At 50.1% G+C, this 23,242-nt stretch overlaps 1 protein-coding gene across 1 annotated transcript in view; it reads right to left on the reverse strand.

The window, feature by feature from the left end:
• KAZN (kazrin, periplakin interacting protein) overlaps positions 1-23,242 on the reverse strand; it is a 456,516-nt gene that overhangs the window by 17,096 nt on the left and 416,178 nt on the right. Inside the window, exons 9-10 of the mRNA XM_061184921.1 lie at positions 4,939-5,144; positions 4,426-4,544 (exon numbers count right to left, since the gene is read on the reverse strand). Coding sequence (XP_061040904.1) covers positions 4,426-4,544; positions 4,939-5,144 — 325 coding nt within the window. The remainder of the gene's footprint in view (positions 1-4,425; positions 4,545-4,938; positions 5,145-23,242) is intronic.

Below are 23,242 nucleotides of genomic sequence, written 5' to 3' on the forward strand. Positions count from 1 at the left end.
CTAAGTGAAATAAGCCAGTCACAAAAAGACAAATACTGTGTGATTCCACTTATATGAGGTACTTAGGGTAGTCAGATTCATAGAGAAAGTAGAATGGTGGTTGCAGGTATCCTGGGGGGAGGGGAGAATGGAGAGTTAGTGTTAATGGGTACAGTTTCAGTTTTACAAGTTGAAAAGAGTTATTGGGAGGGATGGTGGTGATGGCTACACAATAATGTGAATGTACTTAATGCCACTGAACTGTACACTTAAAAATGGTTAAGATGGTAAATTTTGTGTATTTTACCACAATAAAAAAATTTTTTTTTAAAGAAGATGATTGGAAATGGTAAATAATCTCGGTAAATATTTTCCTCATTTGCTAATCTCCTTAAAAGATAATGGCCAGTTTAAAAGAAAAATAATAACCACGTATTATGGAGGATATATATATATATGTATATATATAGACAATAGTACAAAGGAAGGAGGAAAAAGCATGTTACACTACACACAAAGTTGTATAATATTATTTGAAGATAGTGTTAAGCTTTCTGTGTATTGTAAACTATAGAGCAATAATTAAAAATAACACGAAAAAGTATAGCTCATAAGCCAGTAGTGGGAACACTCAATAAAAAGCCAGTAAAAGAGGGAAAAAAGAACAGAGTAGATTTGAATAAAATAAAAACAAGGAAACTCTCCTGTGGCGCCCCTTTGCAGGGATAAAATCTGAAATCGCAAGTCCTCGGGGTGACCTCACAGGTCCGGGCTCCCCCTCCCACCGGGCTTGGGCTGGAAGCACTTCCGGGACGCCCTGAGGCTTTTTTGCTCCTCGGGTGGTGGGGGTCCCCGCCTCTCCCGGCACCCATTTCCTTCCAGCCCTGCCCGGGTTCTCCCCTCCCCTCCCCTCCCCTCCCAGGTGTCAACTCCCACCTTGCAGAGGCTGCCTCTGACTGTGCCGTCTGAACTTGCCCCCTGACCTGCTGCTCTGCCTCTAACAACTCCCTTCACAGCACCGATCACACAGGAACTTTACAAATGAATTATCTGAGCCCAGGGACTGTGTTCTCTAGGCTCTGAGTCAGCCTAGTGCCGAATGCGTAGCAGACATATCATCGGAAGGACTGAGGGCAGAAAGGTGGGCTCCCGGCTTCGCTCCCCTCCTCCCGCCCCTCGGCCACCCAGAACCACTGGGTCTGCCCCCAAGGGCCAGGGCCTCCCGGCCTCCTGGGCTGTTCTCCACCCTACCCTCTTCACCTGCTTAACTCCTGCAAGACTCTGTTGAGATATGGCTCTCCCCAAAGCCTTCCAGGACCCCTGTGCTAGGTCAAGACCCTCCTTGTGTCCAGAGCCTCTTCAGAGTCTTTGCATTTGTCACACTGGGTAATTGCTGCTCGTCTGGCCAGCTGTCCACTGGACCATCAGCTCCTGGAGGGCAGGACCGGGTGTGGCGTATCTACGAATGCCCAGGCTCCCCACCTGGCTCAGAGCTAATGCCCAACAGCTTCTGGTTTAGAGTCCAGTGCAAGGAAGACAGGGCAAGGCTGGACGAGGGGGGCACCGGCTCCAGGCTTCCCAGAGGCTGCCCAGCACCCAGCTCCTGAGCTGGAACCTTCTGGCCCAAGGCAAGGATGAGAAGGTGCCTGGGTGACCCGCTCCAGCCTCGTCACTTCAGAGGGACTCTTCCCAGGCCCAGCTGTCGTTGCTCTCTTCCCTGGGAAAGGGGCTGAAGCTCACGGCCTCTAAATCAGATGCTGTTGGGCCTTTGATGGAGACCAGGAGACTTCCTTCCCGTCTGAAGGAAGGGTCTGCTCAGCAAATCAATGGTGCAACCAGACGTGGGGTGTGGGGTGGGAGGGGGCCCATTTATAATCAGCAGTATCCCTCTGCATGCTGATAATTAATGCACTCCTGCCCTTCCAAATGGTTCTCTTTCCATTAAAGTTGTCCCCATGGGGCCTCAGCTTGGCAACACTTTCCCAGCTGTTGGTGTGAGCCATTGTAAGCGCCGAAGGTGAGTAAAACAGAATGATTTTAAAAGTAATTCAAACATTTTATAAAATTTGACACTGCCCCCTCCTCAAACTGGGACCAAATTAGATCCTGAAATCCGAGTTTGGGCACAGAATTTCAATGTCATCTGAGTCATTATTCAGCACAGAAAACACGAGGCCACTCTAGCTCCATCAGCCTTAGATGAAAGACCTCGTGCCTCTGTACCTCGGTTTCCTCTTCTGTAAAATGGGGCTACTCATGCTTGCCTCCTGGGCTAAAAGTGATAAGAGAAGGTAAGAGAAGGTAAAGTCCTTAGCACAGGGTCTGGGATGCATTCAGTGTTCCAGAAATAATAGTAGCAGGAGCTACATCATTGATGTTTTGAACACAAAGGCAACTTGGGAGAGTGGAAAGGGAATTGACTTTGAAGTCAGATCTTTTGTAGTGTGACTTTGTGTCTATTATTTCTCTGGCCTCACTTTCTCCACCTTTAAAATGGGGTAAGAATGTCTATCCTGCCTTGATGTGGTGATGGTCAAATAAAATCATGTCCATAAAGTGACGGACAGGTTGTCAGGGGTTGGCAGATTTTGTTGTCAGGATTTTAGAAGTAAGGGGAGCCAGGCCCAGAGAGGGCAATGTCATGCCCAGAGTCACACAGGATGTATTCTCAAAGATGACCTCACCGGGGTTCTTACCCTAGAGTTCACAGCCCCCTCAAAGATCCACAGGTGGGTCAGAGAGTCCCAGAATGCAAAGTTGTGAAGTTTTGTGTATTTCTTCTGGGGCAAGTTTCGGAAGTTCTTATTAGATTCTCAAAGGGGCCATGATCTCGCACAGTTAAAGAGCCACTATCCTAATTTAAACCCCTTTACTTCACAGGTGGAGAAACCAAGTCCCACAGAGGGCAAGGTCACAGGGCAAGTTAGAGACAGGCCAGGATTCCTTAGGGAATGGAGCCGTTAAATGAAGGCCCCTCCCTGCTCTAGGAGGCCCTGGGTGTCTAATGCCCAGGCCATGGTTTTGGAAACAGTCCTGCTTATGGCTCTCATAAATTTTCAAAATCCGTTCACATCTGGCTGCTGAGTTGAATCCATCCCTTTTCAGGCGCTACGAGGTTCTGAAGGGTCTGCTGAATTTGGGGGGAACTTGGGCAGTGATCCCACATTTTTGAGAGGTGAGGCAGGCAGCCCCACCGTGTTCAAGTAACCATGATCGTGTTGGGAATGGGAGGGGTTGGGAGGGGTTTCTAGCTTGGATGACCCAGGATGGTGAGCTTTGGGGGATTGGGGGAAGGCACTGGGTAGGGGTGGGTGGTGAGTGTGAGGTGCTTGTGGGACCCTCAGGAGGGGAAGCTCAGCTGGGTTGCAAGTTCCTGCCCTGCTCTACCCTGCCCCCAACTCTCCACTCCTCCACCCCTCCCCCACCCCAGCCCTGCCGTCTAGGAGGGTCCAGACCGGCTGACAGGGCCCAGCGCCTTCTTGCTTTGCTTGTTGTGAGTTGCTGCCTGAGTTTCTGATCCCATCTCATCTCTATTTCCTGTCACCTCGGAATCACTCTCCGGGACACCCAGGAATTTGCTTTTCCTGCTTCCAAACCAGCCTTCTTTTCTACCTCCAGCCCCCTCTTTTTTCTTAATCCACAAAGCTGCTTCTGCAAATAATAAATAGCACACACCACCAGGTTTGATTAATTAACTGCACAAAAATGCTGGGGAAACCAGTGAAGGAGATAATTACGCAAAACAGATAGTGTCAGGTTTACCAGCTACTTTTCTTCCCCCTCCTGCTCTCTGAGGACTTGGGGGAGGGGTCCTTCCCTTTTCCCTGGAGCGCTTGGTGAAAGAGGGGCTCCCCAGTAAGTCCTGCTCACAAAGGTCAGGAGAGAGGCAGGCGAGGGTCGGGGGGTGGGGTGGGTAATGAGCAATGGGGGCAGGGCGGCCGCGCTGGGGACACACCTGATGGGCCATCTTCAGCCATTCCCAGGTGCGCTTGCCGATAGACGCCCCCTCCCACCTGGCCCCAAACCAGGCCCATTTCTTCTCTTCCTCCCTGCTTTAGGCTCTTACCTGGAATGGTAAGAGCTGGCCTTTGAGGTGGGAGTAGGCAGAACACACATTTTGGTCAAATTCCCCAGATCCACTGGGGCTGCCCCACCTCCCAGACAGAGGAGTTCTGGGGGGCGTGAAGCCCCCTGACTCCCGCACCAGGGAGATCATAGGGCATTTGGGGTCTCACTGAGTTTGTTCTCCATCTTTCTACGGGGAGGGCCGGCCCAGAGTGGGGCTAGGCTGTGCTCGGGCCCCTGCCCAGTGGCGTCCCGGGCCCTGGCACTCCTCCCGCCTGGCCCAGCTCACAGCGCCCGCTCCCTGCACCCGTGTGACCCCCAGGAGGCGAGGTCTCGGGTGGGCTCTCTTCCCCTCCCCCCGGGGCCCAGGCGCCGGCTCACCTCCTGCCCGCCTCGGCGTCGCGGTAGTCCTCGATGGCCAGCCGGAGCTTGCGCCGGTGCAGGGAGCTGCACACGCCCAGGCCCAGCTCCAGGTCCTCGTCACTCAGGCTCAGCAGCACCTGCGCCGTCAGGTGGGGACTGAGCACCGGAAGGGAGGCGTGGGGGCGGGGACCCAAGGCACCCCTCCCCTCAGTGGGCGCGCGCACGTCCCGGGAACGTCTGTGCAGCCGCCTCGCCTCCAGCCACTGGTCCATGAGGCCAGGCGGTGGGATCGCTGACCCGGCTGAAAGGGCCCGCCAGTCCTGCCCTGCGTCCCTCCAGCCAGGTAAGGGAAGGTTAGTCCCATTTTAAAGACGAGGAGGCTGAGGCTCCAAAGGGCTATGTGCCTTGTTGGAGAGACACAATGGTTTCCTGGGGTCACTGGAGCCTGAACCCGGTTCAGCCAGTTCCTCTAACCCAGAGGATGGGAGGGTGGAGGGGGGCGTTCCCACGGGGGCCCGGCAGGTGCCCTACCTTCCCACTCTTGACGTTCTCCGCACAGGCCTTGACGTACATGGGCATGGCCATGACCACCTCTAGCCAGGCCTGGACGGTGCCGGCCTTCCAGTGCGACATGGGCGTGGTCCTGACCAACTCTACCTGCTGTAGCCGGTCTGTCTGCTCCTCGCCCTCCGACAGGCTGAGGCTCTGTCGCGTGGGGCTGCACTGGCTGTCCGAGTCTGCAACACACAAGCACACAGGGCCGTGCTGGGGAGTGGGGTGAGGGGCAGGGCAGGGGCTGCAGGGGGCAGGGACTGGGCAGGCTGCGCCCCCTGAGTCTGCACCCCTGGGGATGCAGGGGGTGGGCAGGGATGTCTTTCCCCCCATGCATTTCTTCTTTTCAGAATCCAAACGGCTTTTGTTTTGTCTTGCTGCCCCTCCCCCAGTCCAAAGTAATCTGTGCCCTCTAAAAGAAAAGAATTTTAAAAACTTAATCCAGAAAAGAATAAAAATAAAATAGAAAGTGAAAATCACCCCAAATCCTACGCTACCCAGAGACAGCAGCTGCTAGTATTTAGTTAAATGGTCTTTGGGATACGCGAATGCCTATGCTTACAAACAAACACAGATCCCCACGTTTACATGATGTGTTCCGTTTTGTAATATGCTGTTCTCATTTACACGACGCAGGACACCCTTCCGTCTCAGCAGAGACTGCACAGGATTCGTCAAAGGGATGCTCTGAATCTATTTCACCCGCTGCCTGTTGATGGGCCTGGGTTGTCCCTCATTTTTCACTATTGTAAACAACGCCAAGGCAGTCATCTTTGGGCAACTGGGTGATTTATATTTTTAGGATAAATGGAGCCCCAGCTCTATTCCTTAACACACCGAAGCCTATTTCTGGAGTGGCCCTCACAGACAAAAACGTCTCTCCACCAGCATTTTCCAACCCCATTCCTTAATCCGTGGTCGGCTGCATCAACACTTGATAAATATACCAAGTTCAAGTGGTGAAGAGTCAACCGAGAAGGGAAAAGAATCTTTCTCTAAAGCAGGGTTAAATGAAAACCCAAATGGATAAGCTCAATACCGTGAGAGATGGCAAGTATTAAGAAATAAGCCTGATTTGAAATGACCCTATATTATATTGTATATTATAAATCATTCTAATATGTAAACAATGCGTATCCATCAAATCGGCACATAGTAAAACAATGGGTATGGAGAACAAAAATGTTATAGTTACTGAGTTTGGAAGTATGAGGTTATTTCCTTCTTGCTATAACTCTGGGTATCATCAAAGTTCCACAATAAACATGTATAAGTTTATAATGAAAAAATTAAAAAATTAGGAAGCGGTATAAATGGTTATGGATGGGAGTTTGAATGAATGATGCTCCATTCGCATGTTGGAATATAAGCAATTAATTAAAAAATCTGTCACAGGAGAATAGTTTTGACATGGGAAAATGTTCACAGTCTATTGTCAAGTGTAAAAGCACAGTACAAGATAGCACGTACAACATAATCCCAACCACATTAAAAAATATATATGATTATATATAATGTATAATATAATTATGTATATGTAATATATACATATATATGTAATATATTACATTATACTAGGTGGGTAAATGTTAAAAGTCTTTATCTCAGGAAAGGGGTGATGGGTAATTGTGCATGAATGTGTGTGTGTGTGAGTGTGCACTTGTGAGTGTGCCAGTGTGTGTGCATGTTTTTCTATTTCCCAAGTTTTCTGCATTGACAATATTATTTTTGAAATTGAAAGAAACCACAGCCTAGAAATCTTACTTTTTCAAGTCACAAAGCCCCTTCCCCCAATTCCCTTGCCTCCCTCTGTTGAAACACCTTGGATGACTCTTGGGAAATGGCTACACCAGCTTGGTGGCCACACACTTCTCCTTCATCCCAGGTCCACCGAAACCTTTCTCCCCAATGCTTGGGGGCCTCTAACTGCCCAGCCAAGAGCCCTTCGGGGCCCACAGTCACCCGGCCTGAAAGATGCCACCCCCGGTCCAGCAGGGCGCTGGGCAGAGCGACCTAACTCTGGGTGGGCAGAGATGGTGCCTCGTGCCTCAGTTTCCACCTCTGCAAGTTGTCATGATGCTGCTTCCGGCCTTCTGCCTCCTCCTCTGGGCTGCCCTGCAGACTCAGTGACAGTGGGGGTGATGGGGCCTATCTATACTGGATGGGTAGGGGTGAGAGGTCACTGCAGCATCATTATATTTTCCTTCTCAGGTGGACGGAAGGCGACCCCGCACCCCGCAGCTCGGAAAACAGCAGATGGCACAGACTATGTGCAGGTCACCAATCTGAGCACACATGTTGCCATGGTGCCCCGGAATGCGGAAACAGCAGCTGTCTCTGCAGCCCTGCCTGGGGCCTCCAAGACCCTGCCTGGTAAGAGAGCTAGCTGCCTGGCTAGGAGCACAGACCTCAGCCTAGGTGTCCCCTCCTGCTGGAACCGTGCTCCCAAGGACAGGCTTGGTTGGCAGGGAAGCCTTTCTGTTTGGGTCCTACAGGTGTTGACCACTGGCACCCAAACAGGGTGTCCTTCTCAGGTTGGAGAGAGCTGAGAACCTCTGCCTTATTCCTGTAGTGGAGTCCTGTCTCTGTTTCATGATTCTGGGAAGATGAGAGACCATGTGTGGCTAAATCTGGTTATCCCAAATCTCAAGACACAGCCCATGTTGTCCATTTGGACCAGCCCTGTGGGAAGAGACCAGGCTTTGGAGTTGAATAGACTTTGGCTTTAGGCAAATTCCTTTACCTCTTGAAGCCTCGGTTTTCCCATCTATAAAATGGGAATAATATTCAATAATAATATCTACCACCTAGGTTAACATGACTATTGTAAATTCTGAATGTGAAGCCATAGTAGGCACTCAGTCAAGGGTGACTATTATTGGTAATAAAGGGCTTCTCCCCTGGGGCTTGGGCAATTTTTTTGGCTACACCTAGAATTTAGCAGTCGTTGCCTCAGTCCCTCCCTGCATTCCTGGGATGAAATGTGATTTGAGTTCAGTTCAGGTGCTTAGGGAGGGAACCCAGTCCCACTTGTTGTCAAGCCCACCTGGGCAGAAGTTCACCGTCCCAGTCAGACTCCGGCCTGGCTGGGAGGGGGCACCTGTGAGGGGAGGGGCGAATTTGTGGATTCTGTGCCAAGGTGGGGGCTAGGGGTGTGTTTGCGGTGCTTGGCTATATGTACCCAGTAAGGGAGATCAAGGGGCGTAGGACGGGGAAAGACAGGAGAGAGAGAATGAAAGAGAGACTCAAAGAGCAAACCTTCAGGAAGAAATAGTGTTACAGAGACACAAAAACAAGAAGATAAACAGGCTGGAGAGACTGAGTAGAGAGGGAATGACAGATAAGTGGACAAAGAAAAAAAGCAGACTTCCGGGCTATGTGTGTGTGTACACACTCGTGAGTGTGTGTTTTCCTGAGCTTGGTGTGTCTTTGTGAATGTGTACAGGTTATTCTATAGCTAACAGGCCTCGGGCCTGTGCGGGGAGCTGGCTTTTCAATTCACGTTGTTTATGGAGTCCAGGCTCGAGGACTGCCAGAGGCCAAGCTGGGTTCATATGAGCAAACCACACATTTTGGTTTCTGAGAAAAGACAGCTATTCACCAGCCCACCTCTTTCACCCCCTCCCCGCCCCGACCACCAGGACTGAACGCCAAGGAGAAAATGCTGCAGAAGGACGGAGGGTGGGGGGAGTCTTTGCGGCCATAAACCATTAATTAAAGGCAATTTCCAAAATGTAGGCATTATGGTGCCAGATTTTATGTCTGGGATTCCATCAGTCCTGGCTTTTATTTCCCCTCTGTCTCAGCCCTGAGAGTGAGAATAACTCATGTTTATGGCCAGGAGCTCAGAGGAGGCTGGGGAGTTAGAGGGGCTGACCGAGCCCCTGGCAGACTCTGACGAGGTGCCAGCAACAAGCAGCCACTCTGGATCCTTCCGAACACCAGGAGGACCATGGTGATTCTGGAAGGAGTGGGTCTCATCCTCCCAACCACCCCCGACACGCATGCACCGCAGAACCTCAGCAATTAGTCATTGAGTTCTCCCTCAAACTGGGCCTACAGAGGCAGCTGTGCTAGCCTAGCACAGGGGTTGGCAAACTACAGCCCAAGGGCCAAATCCAGCCCTCTGCCTGTTTCCCTAGATAAAATTTTATTGGGACACAACCATGCTCATTTGTTTACACATTGTCTAAGGCTGCTTTCCGGTTACCATAGCAGAGCTGAGTAGTTGTGACAGATTGGTCCAAAAAGCCTAAAATGTTTACTATCTGGCCTGTTATAGAAAATCCTTTACAGAAACCCTGAGGTTCCGAGGTGGCAATGGACTATGAGAGACCTTGGTTTGAAGCCCAGCTCTGCTGCTTACCAGCCAGATGATCCTGGGGAAGTGTTTTAAGTTTTCTCAGCCTTGCTTTCCCCATCTGTGAAATGGGGTGATAATAATGCTAATCTCACAGGTCTATGTGGGGATGAAAGGAGATGATGTATGATGTGGACAAAGTGCTCAGCCCGGTGTCTGGCATACAGTGCGTGCTCAGTGACTGAGCAGGACCTCTGTCCTCTGCAGGCTCATGTCCGTTACAGTCTAGACCCACTCTGTCCAGTGTAGTAGTCACAAGCCACATGTGGCCATTGAGCACTTGCAGTGTGGTTAGTCCCCGTTGAGAAGTGTCGACGGTATAAAATACACCCTGGATTTTGAAGACTTTGTACAAAAAAAGATGTAAAATATCTCATTAATAATTTTTATATTGGTCACATATTGAAATGATAATATTTTGGGTATATTGAGTTAAAAAATATACATTATTACGACTCATTTCACCTGTTTCTTTTTACTTTTTAATGCATCTACCAGAAAATCTAAAACCACATATGTGGTTTATATTATATTTTACTGGGCAGAGCTAGTCTGGATGGAAGATTTTTGTTTGTTTTCTCATTCCATTTTACCCCCTCTGTTTGTTTGGAAGTGAAGCACCCTATTTCTCTGTTTTTGGTTCAGTAGTTCTCCAAGTGTGGTCCCTGGGCCAGTAGCAGCAGCAACGCCTGGGAACTTGTTGGAAATGAAAATTCTAGATGCCCACCCCAGATCTCCTGGCCCCCAGGTGATTCTGATGTATGCTGAAGTTCTAGAACCTTCTTTAACGATTACTCTTTGAGATTTACTATGCATATTTAACTTAATACCTGGGGTTATCAATATCTTAATGCCCTCTCCTAAATAGTAAGAGTTATTTAACACATATTATTTCTTTTTTTAAAAAATAAAATAAGTTTATTTATTTATTTATTATTTTTGGCTGCGTTGGGTCTTCACTGCTGCACGTGGGCTTTCTCTGGTTGCGGTGAGTGGGGGCTACTCTTCGTTGTGGTGCGTGGGCTTCTCGTTGCGGTGGCTTCTCTTGTTGCGGAGCATGGGCTCTAGGCGCGTGGGCTTCAGTAGTTGCAGCACGTGGGCTCAGTAGTTGTGGCGCACGGGCTTAGTTGCTCTGCGGCATGTGGGATCTTCCCAGACCAGGGATCAAACCTGTGTCCCCTGCGTTGGCAGGTGGATTCTTAACCACTGCGCCACCAGTGAAGACCCTAAAACATATCACTTCTGATCACTCTTCCTGACTTACACTCTATCATGTCCAGTATTTTAATTTCATCCTTTAAAAAAAACCCCACAATTTAGACATTGTCGTCATGATTACTTTATACTGCTAATATTTGCTTAAAATAATTTACCTACATGTTTACCAGTTTCTTTGTTCATCATTTCTTCTAGTGTCTCAGACCTCACTTCTAGGATAACTTTTCTTATTCCTGAAGAACATGATTTAAAAGTTCCTCCGTAAAGATTATTTTGATGGTAAGCTTTTATGACTTATGTTTATCTGAAAAAAGTCATCCTTGTTCTTAAAGAGCTTTGCTGGGTACACAGTTTTAGGCTGACAGTTTTTTTTTTCTCTCTTTGCACTGGAAAACATTGCTCCACTATCTCTCTCTCCTTTTCACTAAAGACAAGTCAGCTCCAGTCTGATTGTTGTTTTGTTAGCTACTCTTCAGAGTTTCTCTTTGTCTTTGGTGTTCAGTTTCATTATGACGAGGCTAGAGGTAGCTTTCTTTTTATTTATCCTGATTGATATAAATTGTGCTTCCTGCATCTGTGGGTTCATTTCTGGAATATTCTCAACCATTACCTCTTAAAATATTACCTCTTCTCCATTCTCTGTTTGCTCTCCTTCTGGGGTTAGACTTTCTTCCCTATCTTGTGACCTAGTGCTGTCCAATAGAACTTTCTGTGATAATGGAAATGTTGTATATAGGCATACCTTTTTTTATTGCACTTCATTTTATTGTACTTGCAGATACTGATTTTTTTTTACAAATTGAAGGTTTGTGGTAACCTTGCATCAAGCAAGTCTATCAGCACCATTTTTCCAATAGTGTTTGCTCACTTCGTGTCTCTGTGTCAGATTTTGGCAATTCTCGTAATATTCCAAACATTTTCATTATTACATTTGTTATGGTGACCTGTGATCAGTGATCTTTTATGTTACTATTGCAAAAAGATTATGACTTGATGAAGGCTCAGATGATGGTTAGCATTTGATAGCAATAAAGTATTTTTAAATTAAGGTATGTACACTGTTTTTTAGACATAATGCTATTGCATACTTAACAGAGTACAGTACAGTGTAAACATAACATTTATATGCACTGGGAAACCAAAAAATTCATGTGACTTACTTTATTGTGGTATTTACTGTGGTGGTCTGAAACCCAACCCGTGACATCTTTGAGGTCTGCCTGCAATATACATTGTTGACAGCTGTTAGCCACATGTGGCTATGAGCACTTAAAATGTGCTCATAGGAACTGAGTTATAAATTTAATTTAATTTTAATTGATCCAAATATAAGTTTACATGGCCATATGTGGCTAGTGGCTATTGTAGTGGGCCAGAAAGCTCTGATTTCTCCTTCATGGTTTTCATCAACTTATCTCTCTGCATTGCATTCTGGGTAATTTCCTTAGACATATTTTCCATTTAAAAAATTCTCTCTTCAGCTATTTAGTCTGCTGTTTAACCCATCTTTTTTTGTTGTTGTTGTTACCAACTATATATATATTTTTTCATTTCTAAAATTTCTATTTGGTTCTTTTTCAAGTTCATCTGGTCTTTCCAGATAGTCTCTTGTTGTTTGTTCAGGTCTATGATTTCTTACATTTCCTTAAATATCCTTAAATATTTAATCTTACATTTCCTTAAATATTGCATACATATTATGTTGTATTTGGTATTGATCATTACTGTATCTGAGAGGGCTTGGAGGGTCCAAATTTGTTGTTTGTTTCCGCTGGTTCTCATGCATGCTGAACTCATATTTGATCTTATTATGGGAATCTTTAGGTTCTAAATAAGAGATGCTTTCCTCCTGAGAGGATGGACATTGCTTCTGCTGGGGTGGGGAGGCGATAGGGAGTGGGGATGACACCTGGGAGCAGGGACCACTTTACCCCCGTCAGAGAGGCCCTGGAAGAATGAGAGAGTCACAGTTTCTGATGCTTTGCTTTGCACACCTCAAGGTTTACTCCCCTGTCACTGGTCCTGATATCAGCATCTGTGTCCAGGACAAACTCCAGTTTTTGCCTTTGGTTATCACTCACTGCTCCTGTCCTGGTATTAGCTCATGGCCTTTTATATTTGGATGCAAGTGCCTTGGGAATTTCCCTTATTTTTGATGAGGCCAGCGATGTATTGAAAAGTATGTTTTGTTTCAGATGTAGTGGTTTTGTAGCGGGAGGTCCTTCAGAGTCTGCCTTCCTCCACACTGCCTGACTGGACACCCCTCTTGCTATGTGCACTGTTCACCCAGCACTCTTCCCGTTCTGCTGGCACTGCCGTGCATGGATCTGTCCACCTGCCCTGCCCGAAGGGAATCACTAAGTCAGCGGTCAAATCTATCCATCTCTTTATTACCCAAGCCTGGTTCATGGTGTTGCTTCATACCATTAGTGGTGGTAAAAGCCCAAGTTATGGGAAGGGGATGGACAATACCACTTTGATTTGTTTTTAATTTGAATCTGCCCAGGGACCTTGTCTGCTCAACACCCTTCACTGGCTCCCTGGATAAAACCCAAGTTCCTTACATGGCAAGGCTCTGTGTGGCCCAGCCCTGCCGACTTTGCCAGCTTCTCCTCGGTCTGTCACCCCTCCTCTGGGCTTCTTGGGACCACTTCCCTGGTGCTCCTGCCTCTCCCACCCGCCATCTCCAATCAGCTCTGCCTGCTCCCCTCTCTGCCTGAAAGGTGGTCTGCTGCTGTCTCCTCTGCCGGAACTCCTATGAAGCCTGCAGGGCTCTGTTTAAATGTCGCCTCTTCCAGGGACCCCTTCTCTGGTCACCTGGCATAGGTCAGTCACCCCCTGCAACACACACCCCTCCGCAGCCCTCAAACCACACTCACACAAGCTCTCATTCCAGGTACCGAGCCTGCACTTCTCACAGCTGAAGTTAATTAATGATTGTGTAATTGTTTGATGGGTGTCTGGCTTCCCACTAGATGTAAGCTCCACGAGGACAGGAGCTGGGCCCGTTCTGCTCTCTGGGTGTCCCTGGTACCTAGCAAGGGCCCAGACCAGTGGTGTGCTGGTAAATGTTTAACAACCAGCTCTCGTATTTTTAAGAAGTGCTTTGGGAAAAAGAAAAAAAAAAAAAAAGTGTTTGGTTTATAGCATTTGTTTGCCCATCTCTGTGGTGTAAATATGCCCATTGTGGCCAGTTTCAGTTGCCAACATGATGCCCCTGGGCATGGGGTTGGAAATCAGTTTGTGAGCCTGTATGAGCTCCAGCCCACTGCTGCCTGGAACAGAAGGAGGTCTGTACATTTTGGTTAAAAGAAGGTAGGCAGGACGGAAGGTGAGGAGGGGGGAGCAGGGCTCCCTCTCCAGGCTCACCTTCTGCCGGCCCCACCTCCTTTAGGCCACCACAGGATGCTGGTTCCTCGAATGTACACATGGTCTCAGGGCCTATTGACCTTGGCATTACTGAATGACGTTTGGGACCAGACCATTCTTTGTCGTGGGGGCCGTCTGTGTTTAGCAGCATCCCTGGCCTCCACCCACTAGAGGCCGGTGAGCACGCAGTGTGGCTGCTCCCAGCGCCCCCATCCTTCCGCCCCGGGCCCATCCGTCCTCAGACCAGCCCTGCTCGGGCAGCCGACTCCCGTCAAAACTCCCTGCCCTTGGACAGTGGCAGGGGAACCCCTGTCAGCACTTTCAAGCCAAACGCTGAATTCTCATTTTTTAAACACTGCATTATAAGGTGAAAAAATGATGTTTTATGGCCTGATAACGGCCGCTGTGTTGGAGGGAGATGCTTTGCTCCAGCGCCCGGTCACAACTCCTGTGAAATACTAGGTGCAAAGGTCAGGCCCTCTGCGCCTGGGCCACCGGGACCGGACAGCGTGGTCTAGACGGCATCAAGTCACTAACCGTGCAGCTGCGGGGGCAACAGCAGCTCCCCAGGTGGGCTGCCACCAATCCCCAACACCCCGACCCCAGAGCCAAGCAGGCCTTTGGAGGCCCTGAGCTAAAAGCTGATGGCACTCCCACCTCACGTGTCCCTTCAAATACACTAAACCATGTGGTACCCAGAAAAATCCCACAGAGCTCTGCTCTCACCAGTGATAACTACTTAATGCTTAACCCCCCCTCCCCGCATACTTCCCTTTCCCCTCATTTGAGCCTAAGCTGTGCTCGCTGTGTCTGTCCCCAGCCCGACAGGTCCCCTGCCCCCAGCCTCAGAGGACACCCTCCTCCAGCCACACTTCCTGCCAGCCCCTGCTCCCCACACCCCGGGAATTTTCCAAGGCAGCAGGGAGTTGACTTGGTGGAGTCGACAAGGCTCATTTCCCAGGTATACGCTTGGCAAGTACTTTCTAATTTTACAGACTTCGGAGGAAGATGCTCAGAAGAGGTCCAGGGAAGGCAAACATACTATGATCCAATGACAACTACTGTATGCTTTAAAAAAATGTATCGAAACGTTCCTTTTTCCTCCTTGCTAACCTGTTGTAATGCTGAATAGTGCCCACATTTGAGAAAGTCCTTCTTAGACTCTAACTTGCAACTGATGTCTCCTCCCTTTTTTGCTTCCACCAGGCAAGTATTCCAGCTGGCTGCTGGCCTCCCCGTGTATTCCCACAGCTAGTCCTCTTTTTCAACCTGCTTTCCTGGCCAACTTCTCTGTTGGTGGATGGGCCTGAAAGGTGAATTCTGTGAGAAACGAGGGGGCTCTTTAAGGCCACGGGCAGGAGGAGGATTCTTCTCCACGTGCCCATGTAGGGACAGTACAAGTTTGTGTCTGTGCAGTTCTTAGAGGCAAAGCTGGAGGCGATGGGTAGCTGTGGGGTCTGAGAACCCCTAATGGGATCTGCAGTCCCGCCTCTTCTTCCCTTCACCGACCCTCCCAGCTCCCCTGTGGGCCTCAGGACATCTCTGCTCAGCCTGCTTCCATGAGCCACGTGAACTGTGGTCATTGTGTTGGCCGTGAGACCCAGTCCGTTTGCTCGCTGGGCGGGGGCACCACAGCTGAGTCAGATCCGTGAAGCTCTGGCTTGGGCGTGGCCTTTGGAGGCAGTGCCTCCTTTGGGATCATCCTCCTCGAACGATGCACCTGTCCGACCTCCTGCCTCCTCACAATGCCTCACAGTGCCTCCTGGAAGTTTCCCGCACCAGGGGCGAGCGACTTTATTTCTTGCCCAAAGGGCAATAGGAACAGCAAAGATGTTTAAGGGCAGTATTCGTTTAACTTCCTTCAAAATGAAGAGCACTTTGGTGAGGCTTGGGCTGGGGGCCTTCTTGCAACTCAGATGCTACGGGAAATGTCAGGGAGAAAACTGGTGCTAGCCATGGCTGTTCGTCATGCATCCTGAAACATGATTCCTGGCGGAGTCTGGAGCCAGGGCTGGTGGCCACCATGCTCACTGCGGACTGACACCCCTCTCAAACCCACTGATATGTTTACCAGAGCCTTGGCACAAGGCAAAACATCCTAGGAAGTTTCCACTCATTTGGGGAAATAAGCCTCTCCCTGCTTTTAGATGACCTCCTTTAATTGTGGCACCTCTTCTCTGCCTCCCTCCAGGACTAGATTGTTCTAACGGCTCACGGTTTTATCAGCTTCACTCGTATCTGCCTGGAAAGTGGTGTAGTGCAATAGTCTGCTGGACCCCAATTCTTAGCCTTGTTCCGTCGCTGACTACGTCTCCTTGGGCCATTTATGTTGCCCCTTGGGGCCTCAGTTTCCTTATCTGTAAGGTTCAGACAATAACACAACACACACTCCATATGATTTTGGTGAGGACTATGTTAGAATAATTTATGTCATCTCATCATTTACATCTGCACCCTCAGCCCTTAGCCCTAGGCCTGGCACATAGAAAGTGGTCAGCCAGTGTTTGTTGAATGACTTAATGAGTGTGTGTAGAGTGCCTACACACACCTGGCACAGCAGGCCCTCTGTGAAGGTCAGCAAGTCATATTGTACTTCTCTCTCCCAGCTTCCATCATTGCCCCCAACCCCCCAGCAGCCAGTCTTTGTCCTCATTCCTCAGCCTGACCCCCCTCTCCATATCCCTGGGTTTCCAGCTTATGGCTTTCTTCACACTGAGGACCATGCATCCTGCAGAAATTTCTGGGAGAGCAGAGCGTCACCCTTTTGTCAGGTCCATCAGCACCTTCACCTGAAGTGCTCCCTCGCCCACACCCTCTCCATCTCTGAGTCCCACAGAGCTCGGCCAAGTCCACGAGAAATGATTTAGCTGGGCTCTCAGGCTGCAGGTGGTCTGATCCCGAGTCCTGCCGGCCATATGGGCCCCCGGGGGCTCCGGTGCTCATTCCAGGCTTCTGAGGGCAGCTCCCCTGCTTCTGCCCAGACACCCCAAGCCCTGGGGACACTGCTCGGGGTCAGAAATGAGTGCGGTCCCCCTGCTGCCTGGCTGTCCAGGGAGGGAACGGCAGGAGGGCCCTCTGGTGAAGGAGGACGTGGGCCAATGAAATGGGCACCTATGGCCTGGGACTCACTGGTCAGGGGGAAGACGAGGACCACCAGGGCTGGACCGGCCCACAGAGAGAGTCCAGAAGGGAGGTAGCGGAGCCAGTGGTCTGGAGACTTATTGGGGCCATGGCATTTTTTTTCCTAAAGGACACTAAACTTAAAAACAAAAGTAGTTGCCAATATTAAAGAATTGGGGTGTATTATATGACATTCTTGGTTTCTCTTGAAAAACCAGGAGCTTTGGAAGCACTAGAGCCCAGCAAGGCTGCTTCCTTTAGACTCGGTGGGCGTATGCGAGCCCAGTACAGGGCTGGCTGTGAGGGCGCTCACAGAGATGGGTCCTCGTCATCGTCACCGACAACACTCTGCAGTGGGGCCCCTTAGAGCTGATCTGAGACAGCAGAGACCGGCAGTCACTGTGCTCGCCCCCGGAGGCCTCCGCATCAGGACAGCGCTGCCTGGTGCTTCACGACGCGTGGGTGTGAACGCACTGTGTCCTCCCCCTCGAGGTGGACACGGGTTCCCAGAGGTCCATGTTATAGGTGAGGAAAGTCGAGCTCAGAAACACCATCGGTTGTGTGCACAGGGCACAGCTGGGCCCCAGAGCCTGTGTTTCGTCTCCCTGGCCCCAGCCTCCTGTCTCCTGAATCTCCTGCAGTGCTGGGACAGGCAGCTGCCACATGCCGGACGCTTCTACCCATTTCTGATTCCATCTTTGCAACAGCCCTGTGAGGTAGGCAGTCTTATTTTCATTTTACAGAGGGGGAAACTGAGATCCAGAGGGACTAAGTGACTGGCTTAGGGTCACTGGCTAAGTGCTGACTCTGGGCTCAAACACAAAGATCTGGCTCCAAAGCCTGGCTCCTTCCTCGACACCCCTCCCTGATTGCTTGGTTTTGATCAATTCTGCTGGGTTCAGGCTGTCACTAAAATGAATGTGTGTTTCTTGCACACACAGGAGGAGACGGAGGGGACCTGGGAATGATTGACACTCCTGCGCTGCACTCTCCGATGCTCGGTTTGTGGACAGCCCTCAGGTTCCCTCCGCCTTGCAGAGAGCTCCCTCTCCTGTCACCACAGCTCTGGTCCCTGCAGTGACCGCTGACAGAGTCGGCCTTCTCCCCTCCCTGGCCCGCGTGCCCCCGACCATGAGCTCCATGCCACCCCCAGAGACATCAGCCTCCTAACAAGGAAGGAAGCTGGCACTGGGCAGGCATGGGGCCAATTTGGATGTGACTCCAACATTGCTGGCGTGTCCCAGGGAAGGCAATTAGGCAGCTCAGAGCTGGTAGGGGGAACAGGGCAGGTGGGCCAGATGTCCCGGCAGGATGGCATGCCCATTCCTCTCCACGCGCCAGGACCCTGTGGCAATAGATTCGGCCGTCTGCCTACACCTGGGACAGCAGCAAAACAAACACCTGGGACTGGCATTTCTCAGCCGATCTGCGGGGGCCCTTCTGCCTCTGCAGATGCTGTGCACTGACCCAGCTTCTTTCTGAGCGAAGCAGATACTCAGACAGAGAAAGATCCCCACTCCACCTGGCCTTGCGCCAGGCTCACCTCACTTCTTAAGGCCCACGGGAATCCCACGTGAGCCATGGGGACTTTCCATGGCTAAACCATGTTAGGAATGAGGCGAGGCCGCTTAGAGGTCACCAAAGAATTACTGACTCAGCATCTCCAAGCACAGAATAAAGGGGGCTGCAGGAGCCACCCATCCCTGTAGCCCCCACAGAGCACTCCACGGAACCAGACTCAAAGGCATGGTTCTGTGGTCAGTTAAGTTTGGGAAACACGAGGTGGAAAGCAGTGAAATGATTTTCTTCACTGCAGAACTTGCTAGAGCCTTGAAAAGCTAATGTTCATTTTGGAGATATTATGCATTGTTTCTAAAACTTATTGACCCAGGGATTTTTTTTTTCTCCCCCAGCTGAATCTTGCGGCCTGTGCCAGCTCGGGGCACTGGCCTGGGAGTCAGCAGCCTTGGGTTCCAGAACTGGCCATTGATGCCCTGCCTGGCTGTGATGTGAGGGTAGTGGGCGAGAGGCCACTGAGAGCCCTCTCAGCTCTAAGACTCTTGCTCCCTCCGGCCCTCTACCTGGGCTGGCCCTGGCGGCTGGGGTAAGGTTGCTGAACTAACCTGAGCCATACTTGGCATCTGTACAAAGGGGGCCTGTTCTGCCCATCTCATGGGGCTGGTGAGAGGCTGAAATGAGATCATTGTCGTCACCATCACCATTGCCATCATCATTGTGGCTGACATTTATTGCTACCTGAGCTGAGCCTTTCATACGTAGTAACTCATTTTCAGCTGCTCTGACAATCTTACTGTCCCTAGTGTACAGCTGAAGAAACTGAGGCACAGCATGGTTACCAGGTAGTAAATGTCAGGACTGAGGTTTGAACCCAGAGTTTGCCCAGAATCTACATCCCTTTTTTTTTTTAAGATTTTTTTTTTTTTTTTTGATGTGGACCATTTTTTAAAAAGTCTTTATTGAATTTGTTACAATATTGCTTCTGTTTTATGTTTTGGTTTTTTGATGGCGAGGCATGTGGGATCCTATCTCCCGGACCAGGGATCGAACCCACACCTCCTGCGCTGGAAGGCGAAGTCTTAACCACGGGACCGCCGGGGAAGTCCTTAGAATTTACATCTTAACCTTGACCCTAGTCTGCCTGTGAAAGGGCTTTGTAAAGTGTAAAGGGCTGTGAACTGGGAGTGGCATTGTTCTACGTAGTCTCACTGTGGCTCATCCAGGGGCTGTGCATGGCCTCTTGGGAGGATCTCCAGCCCTCGACTTGCAGGCTTTCAGAAGTTGGGGGGCCCGTGAGTGGCCCCCACTTCCCTGCTCTGCCAGGGTTGAGGAGGGAAGGGGCCTGTACCATCTCTCTCTGATGGGGAGGAGGGGTGAGCAGGGAAGTCCGGGGGTGCCCTCAGGGAGTGACTTTTCCACAAGGCTGGGGCAGGAGGAGGCCTGAGGCAGCCTGTGCCTCCTCTTTTCCTGGAGGGCCCTGGAGGGAGCTTAGATGTGACCTAACCCGTGGATTTCACACTGCCTTCATGTTGCAGAACTTTTGTCCAAATGAAATTGTATCTATGAGATACATAAACTGTAGCTTTGGGCTGAAGGGCAGTGAGTGTGGTCGGGGAGGTGGCCCAGGACACCAGGACTCATAAGACTCCACAGGCCACAAGTGGGTAACTACTGCCCTGGCCTGTTTTAGAGGGGACCTGAGGCCCAGAGAGGGAGACTGACTTGCCCATGGTCACACAGTGAGTGCTTGGCCAAGCTGGAAACTGGGAGTCCAGAGCCGGGCTCAGGGCTCCTGACTGCGCTGGGCTGGGGGTGGGTGGGCCTTCCGAAGTGGAGAAGGCCAGGCCTCCTCTGGAACCTGAGGGCAGGGTCTGGGCAGAGCCCTGCCAGGACCCTTGGTAGCAGCTCCACCCCAGACTGCTCCATAGAACACGGCTTGAGCTGCCTTGCTCCCAGTTTAGGGCTCATCATCCGGGTCCAGGGGCACCACTGGCCCCAGGTCAAGGCCGGCAGGTCCACCCAATGCTTGTCAGAAGCCTCTGTCAGCCACAGGTCAGGTAACGTCTGAGACGGTGGGTGCCAGGCTCAGGACTTGGAATTCAGCCAGGTTTGACCTCTGCCCCCACCACTTCCTGGCTGTGTGCCTCTAGGAGAACCTGGGACCCTCTCTGTGACTCTAACAGGGGTACTGCTGGGGGCTTCTGAGGCTGCCCGGGAGGCAGCAGGTACTCACATCTGCCAGTCCCCTTGGCTCTCTGCTTTGGGGGCAGCCTGGGGTCTTACCTGGGTGTGGTTCCTCCCTCACTGGGGGACCATGGAGCTGCCCCAGGAAGGTGGCCTCCACCTACCTTATGAAGGCCCCCTGGAGAAGCTTCCTCATGGCAAGTCTGTGCTAAAACCCATGGGTAGGATGCTGCCCTCGGCCATTGCCCCATGTGACCTCCTGCAACTGAGTCCACAATGGGGAGCTGGTCACAGATCCCAGGGCCTCACCCTGGACCTTCTAATTCAGTAGGTGTGGGTGGAGCCTGGGAATCTGTATCCTTAAAACTCAAGGCTTGACAACTACTGATCTATGTATGGTTCTCAAACCTTCTCTCATTCTCTTCCTCTCTGCTCACTTTTTTTCTATCATGGGATCCTTCCAATGGACTCTTGCATGTAGGTCCAGTGTGTAACAGATAAGAGCAGAGCTTCTGGCAGAAGGTGGGGCTGGAGGCCTGCCTGCTCGTTCTTTCACCAGCTATGGCCACCTCTTGAGGGACCTCTGAGGAACCCCCATGGAACACAGTTTGCAAACCCCTGCTTATTCCAATTTCTTCCTCTGTTGGGTGGAGAAACTGAGCCCCAAAGAGCTAGTCTGTACAGGACTTGGCTAGTGAGGCTTTCTCAAGTTCTCTGAAGCTTCTTGTTGGTCAGTTGTCCCTGGGGGAGAAGTTGGGGGCCAGTGGCTGATCAGAGACTACATAGCACAGTTACTGAGAACATGAACTCTGGAGCCAGACTGCTGGAGTTGAATCTGGGTTCTGCCTCTTCCTAGCTGTGTGACTTTGGGCAAGAACTTCACCTCTCGGTGCCTTGGTTTGTTCATCTGTAAAATGGGGACAATAACAGTATTTATCTTGGAGGGTTGTTGGAAGGATTATATGAGTGGGTATCTGCAAAGGGCTCGAGGCACTCCTCCCTGCCAGACCAGGCAGGCCTTGGGCTCTGACACACATCTCCTTATAAACATGCCACCCTGGGGGGACCCTTGGGGCTTCTGCCTCAAGAACCCAGCCTTGGGCAGCCTAATTGCTTCCCATGGTCTAAATTTCTCTGTGCTAGCCACATCAGAGTATGTTTCTATTTGAACTCAAGAAAGACAGAATGTTTTCAGAGCTGGTGGATTCTAGGGGTGAACATGTCAAACCCTCCCTGTTCCAAGGCAGAGAAGTCAGAATTCTCTCACAAAGCAGCAGTGGAAGGGAATCTGGACTCCAAGGGCTGTGCACACAGCTGGAGGAATGTCAGGTTCAGGCAGCCGGATGCCCTGATTTCAGCCCCAGGGATAAGTTTTGATCAAGTCACCTTTGGGCTCAAGATGTATGTCAAGCTGTTTCCACACTTTTTTCCTACCTCTGGTTGAACTTAAGTCCACTCAAATCCTGGAGAACACAAGCCTTGGGACCAGTGCTTTCCAGGCTCCAAAACACATTCGGTTGGCATTTCTGAGCCCACAAGGAGGAAAGGGTTGTTACACCCACTTCATAGATGAGACCACTGAGGCTCACAGGTTAAACGACTTGCTTGAAATCAGATGCTGGGCCAGAGCTGGAACGATTACCCAGGCCTGGCCTGGCGCCACTGGTGGGTTACAAGGGTCCTCCAGATGGAGCAAGGCATGCAATTTGAGATTCTCTTATTTGGGTGCAATTAACTGCTACTGGTAACCTATTAAGAAAGCAATCAAAGATTTCCAAAACCTGAAACTCAGAAATGCAAACGAGCAGTCAGCCATTGTTTTCCAGGGACTTTGCTTCAGAAGCATGGCTGCTGCACCTGGCCTGACAATGTCACAAGACTCCCCTGGGGATGTGCTAGGGAATAGGATTGCTGCCATTTCCAGGAAGGAAAGGTCAAGGTTTTCAATTGCTACTATTTTTGCTTCTTAAAGATCAATCCTCTTGGGATAATTTTCTTGCGGATTCAGTTTGTTGGGGATGTAGAGTGCAGGGCTGCATCTTTGCCTATTTTTCAGTAACTGGGCTTTAAGACAGCATGCAGTTGTGGTTCAGGTATGCATTCTCCATACCCTAGCTGCCATCAGGATGTATACCCTCAATCTGCTTATATGGTGACACTTCATTATGACTTAGATATTTAAACAACTTCTAACATACAGTCAAGGTCAAACCCCTAAGTTATTTTTAAGTTTATAGGGCATTCTTTTATATATAAACTTATGAATCTATCCTTTTATAAGATAAAGTTAATTATATGTATTCCCGCTTGATTCTTTATTAGTACCAGGTTTCTTTTCCACGGGAAAACGGGAACAGGTGGGAGGTAGGGGAGTGTGGCACGTTCTGCCCCACCTGGTGGGGTTTGAGTTGAAAAAACTTAAGAGTCGTTTGTTCAGAGCAGATGGGCTGGGGGTAGGATGTTTGGGAGGAAATGCAGGGTTTTGATGAGAGGGCCAGTTAACATTATTTATTT

The sequence above is a fragment of the Eubalaena glacialis genome, chromosome 3, assembly GCF_028564815.1.
Source record: "Eubalaena glacialis isolate mEubGla1 chromosome 3, mEubGla1.1.hap2.+ XY, whole genome shotgun sequence".
NCBI classification, from domain to species: domain Eukaryota; kingdom Metazoa; phylum Chordata; class Mammalia; order Artiodactyla; family Balaenidae; genus Eubalaena; species Eubalaena glacialis.